An 8431-nucleotide genomic window follows, 5' to 3' on the forward strand; every position below is an offset into this window, starting at 1 on the left:
ATCAACAGGATCGAAAGGGACATTGCATTATTAGATCAACATATTGGCTCCGGAATTGGGACCAATATGGAACAAGAACAGCGTAAAGAATGAAAAGAGAAGCTAGAAAATATTCTACAGGAAAGGGTCGCCCTAAAATGGGAAGTAAGGAAACTCTCCAATTTTGAATATGGTGAGTCCGCAGGTAAGGTCCTCACCTGGAAAATTAAATCGGACCAGGCAAAAAAACATATAAAGCATATTTCGGTAGAGGGCGAGGCAATTGAAAGATCATCCGTTAAAGATATTGGGGAAGCATTTTTGGAGTTTTTCCAGAAAATATATAAGGAAGAAATCTTGGAGGACCCCATCTCAAATCTTAGATGGTTAGAGAAGATTACTCTTCCCACTCTTAGTACTGAACAAAGGGACCGTCTTGATAGGCCTATTTCAGAGGAAGAAGTGAGGGAGAGTATCAAAAAGGTGAAGAAGGGCAAAGCAACTGGCCCGGACAGCCTTCCTGGCAAATTATTACGGGTCGTAGCCCCCGAAATAGTCTCGGTGCTGACAAGACTTTTTAATGACATCTTAATAAACGGTGTGGCCCCCCCAAATCTTGGGACGAGGCGATTATTGTCCTGATTCCGAAACCTGGGAAAGACCCAGCTAAATGCGGCTCATATAGGCCAATTTCACTTCTAAACAGCGAATATAAGATTTTTGCGGCAGTACTGGCAAACAGACTTGGACGTGAAGTTGGCTCGATTATACACATTGATCAAAAGGGTTTTATAAAGGGTAGACAACTCTCAGACCTTACTTACGATTTGATCGGGGCAGTGGATATTGCCTCTACTTCCTCCCTTCCTTTGGCCATTATGACCCTTGACGCTACCAAAGCGTTTGATCGAGTAAATTGGGCGTACTTAGCCGAAACCATGAAGAAATTCGCTTTTGGTCCAAATTTTCGAAGATCAATTGGACTCCTTTATCAAAACCCCAGTGCAAGCATCATGGTGAATGGTGTGTGCACTCAGCCATTTCTGATCACTATGGGGACAAGACAGGGGTGTCCCCTGTCCCCCTTACTATTTAATATATACATCGAGCCACTGGCACAAGCTTTTAGGGATGACCCAAGAATTTCTCCATTTAAATTTGGTGGGTGGGAAAGGAAAGTCGGGCTATACGCCGACGATATTGTTATATACACCAGTGATCCAGCAAATGCTTTCCCCATAGTGGTCGATAAAGCCAAAGAATTTGGAGGTATTTCTGGCTATGACATTAACGCCGATAAGACCGAGTTGATGACATGGAATATTGCCAATCCGGGTGTGGGGATGACGCCATCAATTCACTCAATACGTTATCTTGGAGTCAAAATTACACAAGATATTGATGCCTTAGTAAAAACTAACCTAGACCTGGTGGCCAAAGAGTGTAGGGCCCTTTTAAGATCCTGGGTAGGGCTTAGACTATCAATTTATGGGAGGGTCAACATCGTAAAGATGTCCATCCTTCCGAAATTGACCTTTATCTTTAACACAATTCCCATTGCTTTTGACCCTAAACAACTTCTTAGGTGCCAACAAGAGATAAACTCTTTCATATGGGGATATAAAGCCACGAGGTTGGCTTGGAAAAAATTGAGGAGGAGGAGAGAAAAAGGTGGACTGGCCCTTCCAGATCTTCAGTATTATTCCTGGGCGTTCCAGCTTTCCCATTCAAGAATGCTTTTGAAGTCACCAGACCTTACCTCAAATGGGAAGCAATTTAAAGCTATGTTGGTTGGGGCAAATCTTCCATTGGATGGGTTTCTTTTCAAGTTTGGGGAACAAAAGTTTTTCAAGAAAGTGAGGTTGAAGACTCTATTAACGCAATTGAAGACATGGGTACAAATTAAGCGTAAAGTGGGGTTGGCGTATTATTCTATTCACGCACCAATTTGGGACTCTCCCGGGCTTCCACCATGCCTGCAGGACTCTCTGGCAACCCCCCTAAGAACAGCTGGGCTTTCTAGATGGGGTGACTTACTTTGCGGAGGTATCTTGACATCGTGGGAAGTCCTTAGGGATAAAGTGGGGCCGACTTTGTCAAGATTCAAATACATACAAATTAGTAGTTGGGTCAGAGAATTAATCAGGAAAGTCCCTAATTCCGGGAGTATTAGTCCTCTAGAACAACAGCTAGTTGAAAAACAGATTGGAGGTAAAGAGGTGGCCTGTTGGTACTGGTCTATACTTGAGGAGATAGATGGGGATTTTCTCCTCCCAAAACAGCTATGGGGTAGGGAAATTGCGGCAATGGATGAGGAGAGTTGGTCAGAATCTTTCACCCTCTTGTATAAATTGGTAAAACCTGTTTGGCTTAGACGAAACCATCTATTTACCTTACATCGGGCATATCTCACTCCCTTACGTCTATCCAAATTTCAAGAGGGGAAATGCTGTAACAAATGCCAACTGCCCTCAGCATCTGAGACTCATATGTTCTGGGATTGCCCCCATTTAGCTACTTTCTGGGCAGAGATCAAAGTTACTTTGGACTCAATTATCAAAACTGACATCTTGTTATCTTTACCATTTGTCATACTCGGTTTAGACCAGAACACAACTGGGGCAGCACGATCCTTTCTGTTTTATGCCATTTTGCTGGCAAGACGGCAGATTTGCATGCACTGGGTGGACACCACCCCTCCCACCCACTCAGCATGGCTAAACTCATTATATGAAACCTCAAAGGTAGATCTGAGAAGATCATGCAGAGCCCAAAATCTCACATTTTGGAAGCTTTTGACAGAATGGAAGTGAGTTCGCTTTGGGTTTTTTTTTTTTTTTCTCCCTCCAATATCCGATGATTAAGCCCACCCACTCAACAGTTCAGTATTATGGTCTGCCCAGATTTCGACATTTATATACTGAATATTTTGGCACGAAGTTGTTTTGAGACATCGTCACAAGATGTATGGTTGTTCCTATCAACTCATAAAATTCTCTGCTGAGTTGTGAAGCGGCTCAATCCTCACGGCCTTGCTCCCAAAAGCAGTGAGATGGTTGGTTGGTTTTCTTCCGCATCTAAGGGACGTGTGTCGGGCAGATGAGGATATAAAAAAAAAAAAGAAAGAAAGAAAAAAAAGAAAAAAAAAAACATTTTGCGATTTCCAATTTGCGAATTCGCAATTACCATTGATTCCTATGGGCCTTTTGGCCCATAGGAATCAATGGGAATTGCAAAATCGCAAATTGGAATTCGCATAATATTTGCAATTCGGTAAAAATTGCGATTTTTACCGAATCGCAAATATTATGCACTTTCAATAATGCATCCCGTTTTGCGATTCCTTATTTGCGATTCAGTAAAAATCGCAAATTTGGAATCGCAAAACGGGAGTTTGATGCATGTGGGCATATGCTCCCCCGCCAGAGGCACAGCATTTTACAGATTACTTGAAATCTTGCAGTGCATTTACAACATTGTTCTCAGCAATGACTTTTCAGAAAATTACATTAACATTAGTGGTAGGTTTAATAATAGGGAGAGTCATGGAACCTCCTACGCTTGCAGTGGTGAAGGGCATGTCCTGGCTGGCTCAGGCACTAGGTCAGAAACCAGACAGGACCGTGCCCTGGAACTGCAATCTCAGGAAGCAAGAGTAACATAATGTGACAATTGTCCCAATGTCTGGTTGACAAAACAGGTCCTTGCTGTGGTTGAAGGTAGAACGATGCAGACAAACCTGAGCTCAGAGACGGTCCAGCTTTTAAGATTGCCAGCAGTGAGCGCAAAAGGAAGCAACTCTTCCCAAGCCCAGCAGACCTGGGACTCTCCTAAAGAGAAGAGAGCTTAAAGCTAGGGACATTTAAGTTGGTTGGAGAGAGCAGAAGAACCTAGAAGTAAACAGAATAACTAACAGCAAGATATTGGAACTGCATGTGATTGCCCCACTACTCAGTCTCAGGAAAGCCTCGGTCTCCTTTCTAACTGATGCTCATAGTTTTTCAGTCCTGTCTGATTCAGACCACTTTTTGAGTGTTGACTTATCCATGCAGGCGATCTTACCTGTGTAAAGTTAGGGTGCCACCAGATGTCGCTGTCATTGAGTATGAACTTTGCCTCCCCTGAAGAGCAGATACTGAAGCTTCCCACTTTGTTGGTCGTGACGTTTACACGAGTATAGTAATTCCAGTTCAAAATGTCAAACCTTACAGGAAGCTCTCCTTGATCATTGAAGTAGATCTCATCACCAGAGGTGGTTTTAAAATGAAGATTGTGCATATAATGTTCTAACTGCCAAGGAGAAATAAGACACAGCAATAAGATCATTTGGTTTTAAGCATCAAACACACTGGCAGCCTCTAAGGCAGAGTTGAGAATGGTTAATACTACACTTACATTATTCATCAGTGTTGTTATTGGGTAGTGGTCATTGCATCATGTAGTCAGGGGTAGCAGCAAATGTTTAAAGTCAGTGTGTTCCCCTTAAGCGTTAGGTAGGGCTGCAGATGAAATTATCTTAATTGTGTTAGTGGCACTCCATGTATATGTGTTTTGCTTAAAGCAGTGCAAATGTGCATGTGTGTATGTGTATATATGTTATGAATGTCGGTGAGTGCATGTGTGGTCCTTGACTTCCATGCATCCGTGCATGTTTGCATGTGTGTATATGGATGTATAAATTCATTGTCTGGGGTTGGGGAGATGCCACACACCCTAGTTTACTTCATTTAGTTACCGTGTGGGGGCGACAGGCACTCAGCAAGTTTGATCATGGGCAGTTCGAAGCCCGGAGGGCAGGGGTGCAGGGTGGGGGGAAGTTGGAATGGGACGTTCAGTTTTAAGTTGTGGAATGTAATTGTGTTATCGATACAAAATAGTGGCTCACGCCAGATTTACGACTGGATCGGGGGGGGGGCGGGCATAGCACTAAATAACTCATTTCCATTTGCAATACTGTCCACCTGGTCAGATAATAGGGGCTGATACAAAGCTATTTCGGGATTCTAGGAGCCTAGAGTTGCCACGTTTGTGTCAGTGTATGTTCCCCCTGGCCTCCAGAGTAAGACATTTAAAAACCTGAGCACAATCTTGTTGTCCTTCCCGGAGGGCCCCCTCCTGTTGGATGGAAATTTTAATGCGGTAGTGTCTGGAGTGTTGGATCGCCACCCTCCACGTGACAGTAGACTAGCACATCAGTGGCTGCCTGATTTCCTTGAGGCCAGAAAGCAGGCAAGATAGCTCCCATCAACCCATGGTACCTCTGAGACCCAACCATTTGAAAGAAGATAATCCAGGAAACAGATCACTATTTCCTTGAAAAGGAGGGTACAGTGGAATCCGCTCAGTCGCTGTGGGAAGCCTACAAAACAGTGATTCGGGGCAGGCTCTCTCTTTGATAGCAGGAAAGAAAAAAAACAACGGAAAGAGTTGACACTGGTAGAAGATGAAGCACTGAGACTGGAGAACTAGTTAGGGATGGCGGTTACTCCTGAGAAGATACATCTCTTGCATTTAAAACATGATGAGTTCAGGGCCCTAGCGACGGATAGGGCCAGGGCCCAGGGAAGAGAAACTCAAAACAGAATCTATGAGCACGGAGACAAGGCAGGGGAACTAATCGCATGGTTGTATAAGAGGGAATGGGCTGATCGCCTAGTGCCTGAGCTCCATGTAGAAGGGGCTGGGGCTATCACAGACTCACAGAACATCGCGGACCAATTTGCTTCTCACTATCAAATGATGTACAGTACAGGTGGTAAATACTCACTGGAAGAGAAATTCTCACTGATCCGGGACATTTCGCTCCCCGAATTGTCCGATAAAAACAGTGAATATCTTGAGTTCGAGTTCTCGAATGAGGAGATAGCCCAGGCGATACGGGCGATTAAATCCGGGAAAGCCTCAGGTCCTAATGGTCTGCCAATCGAGCTCTACAAGCTCTGACAAGATAAAATAGCTCCATATCTCCGCTCGATGTTTGGAGACAGTCGGGAAAAAGTGTACTCCCCATAGACCAAAGAACAGCTAACATAATAGTCATTCACAGGGAAGGGAAACCCAAAACTAGTTGTACTTCATATAGACCGATATCCTTACTTAACGCGGAGCCTAAGATTCTCGCAAAGATGTTGGCGATCCGGCTAGTAAAAGTGTTAAATAGTCTGGTGCATCCAGACCAATCCGGTTTTATGCCACATCGCGATACGCGTTGAATCTACGCAGGGTGCATGGTGTATTGGGCAGAGTGGCTACTATCCAAGAACTGGCAGTGTTGGTTTCCTAGGACGCCACCAAGGCGTTTGACATGGTGGAATGGCTATATCTCTTTGCGGTGCTTGGTAAAATGGGCTTTGGTCCGAGCTTTGTGAGTTGGGTCAGGCTACTATATTCAGAGCCAATGGCTCAGGTAGTGGTAAATAATCGCACTTCATAGACATTTCAAATGAATAGGGGCACACAGCAGGGGTGTCCTTTGTCCCGGCTCTTATTTGTTTTAGCCCTGGAACCTCTGGCGGCGTGAATCCATAGAGATCCGGTGATTCATGGAATGTGTTGGTCAATGGATTGGGAAGATAGGATATCCTTGTATGCGGATGATATCCTATTGTACCTGACGTCCCTGAGGGCCTCTTTGATATGTTTATTCGATGTCTTGCCAGTGTTTGGTAGATATACCGGGTTGACAGTGAATTGGACAAAATCGGTTTTCTATGCCCTACAGGAAGAGCCCCTTGTCCTTCCGAGGAACTGCCCAATTCAGGTAGTATCTGATGGCTTTCAATATATAGGCATCTACATCGGTAGCTTGTTTCCGTTCCAGGGAAGGCATGGCTTGGCAGTTCGGGCTGGACTGTTCCCATGAGGCACAGGGTCAGACTGATTTGCATATGGCCATGTCTGAACTGGGGTGGCAGAGTGGGCTAAAGAACGGTGAAGGATTAAACCCAGATCAGTTGACTGGGGGTGAGTGCTTGTATTGTCACTCAAAGCTCCGTCCATCATTTCCTTTGATTTTTCTTTGTTCACCATAAGTTGGCAGGGTATGCTCAGACGTGAGTCCCTTGCTCACTTTGCCACTGGATTCAAGCAAGCCGGGCTGAAGACGGCTGAAATACCAGAAACCGGTCCTCGGTAGCTTGTTTCCGGTCCAGGGAAGGCATGGCTTGGCAGTTCGGGCTGGACTGTTTCCATGAGGCACAGGGTCAGACTGATTTGCATATGGCCATGTCTGAACTGGGGTGGCAGAGTGGGCTAACGAACGGTGATGGATTAAACCCAGATCAGTTGACTGGGGGTGAGTGCTTGTATTTTCAACGCTCCGTCCATCATTTCCTTTGGTTTTTCTTTTTTCGCCATATGTTGGCAGGGTATGCTCAGACGTGAGTCCCTTGCTCACTTTGCCACTGAATTCAAGAAAGCTGGGCTGAAGACGGCTGAAATACCAGAAACCGGTCTTCGGTAGCTTGTTTCCGGTCCAGGTAAGGCATGGCTTGGCAGTTCGAACTGGACTGTTCCCATGAGGCACAGGGTCAGACTGATTTGCATACGGCCATGTCTGAACTGGGGTGGCAGAGTGGGCTAAAGGACGGTGATGGATTAAACCCAGATCAGTTGACTGGGGGTGAGTGCTTGTATTGTCAAAGCTCCATCCATCATTTACTTTGGTTTTTCTTTGTTCGCCATAAGTTGGTAGGGTATGCTCAGACGTGAGTCCCTTGCTCCCTTTGCCCATGGATTGAAGAAAGCGGGGCTGAAGACGGCTGAAATGCCAGAAACTGGTCTTTGGTAGCTTGTTTCCGGTCCAGGTAAGGCATGGCTTGGCAGTTCGGGCTGGACTGTTCCCATGAGGCACAGGGTCAGACTGATTTGCATACGACCATGTCTGAACTGGGGTGACAGAGTGGGCTAAAGGACGGTGATGGATTAAACACAGATCAGTTGACTGGGGGTGAGCGCTTGTATTGTCAACGCTCGGTCTATCATTTCCTTTGGTTTTTCTTCCGAGGAACTGCCCACTTCAGATAGTATCTGATGTCTTTCAATATATAGGCATCTACATCTCACTAAGTCCCATGAGACGCTTCACTCGCAACCTCCTACCCCCCATGCAAAGGCTGAAAAAGGATATAAAGACCTGGTAATCTTTACCACTCTCCATGTTGGCCCATTACTAGGCACTGAGCTCTAGTGGGCCATTACTAGGTACTGATCTCCAGTGGCCCATCACTAGGTACTGAGCTCCAGTGGGCCATTACTAGGTACTGATCTCCAGTGGCCCATCACTAGGTACTGATCTCCAGTGGCCCATCACTAGGTACGGATCTCCAGTTGCCCATTACTGGGTACTGATCTCCAGTGGCCCATCACTAGGTGCTTATCTCAAGTGGCCCATCACTAGGTAATGTTCTCCAGTGGCCCATTACTAGGTACTGAGCTCCAGTGGCCCATTACT

At 45.5% G+C, this 8431-nt stretch overlaps 1 protein-coding gene across 1 annotated transcript in view; it reads right to left on the minus strand.

Annotated features, from left to right (window-relative positions):
- Positions 1-4257, minus strand: part of LOC147738167 (vomeronasal type-2 receptor 26-like) — a 312087-nt gene extending 307830 nt beyond the window's left edge. The window contains exon 1 of the mRNA XM_086952167.1: positions 4042-4257. Coding sequence (XP_086808293.1) covers positions 4042-4257 — 216 coding nt within the window. The remainder of the gene's footprint in view (positions 1-4041) is intronic.
- Between the last annotated feature and the right edge of the window lie 4174 nt (positions 4258-8431).

Source organism: Lissotriton vulgaris, chromosome 1_1, assembly GCF_964263255.1.
Source record: "Lissotriton vulgaris chromosome 1_1, aLisVul1.2, whole genome shotgun sequence".
In the NCBI taxonomy this organism is placed as follows: Eukaryota; Metazoa; Chordata; class Amphibia; order Caudata; family Salamandridae; genus Lissotriton; species Lissotriton vulgaris.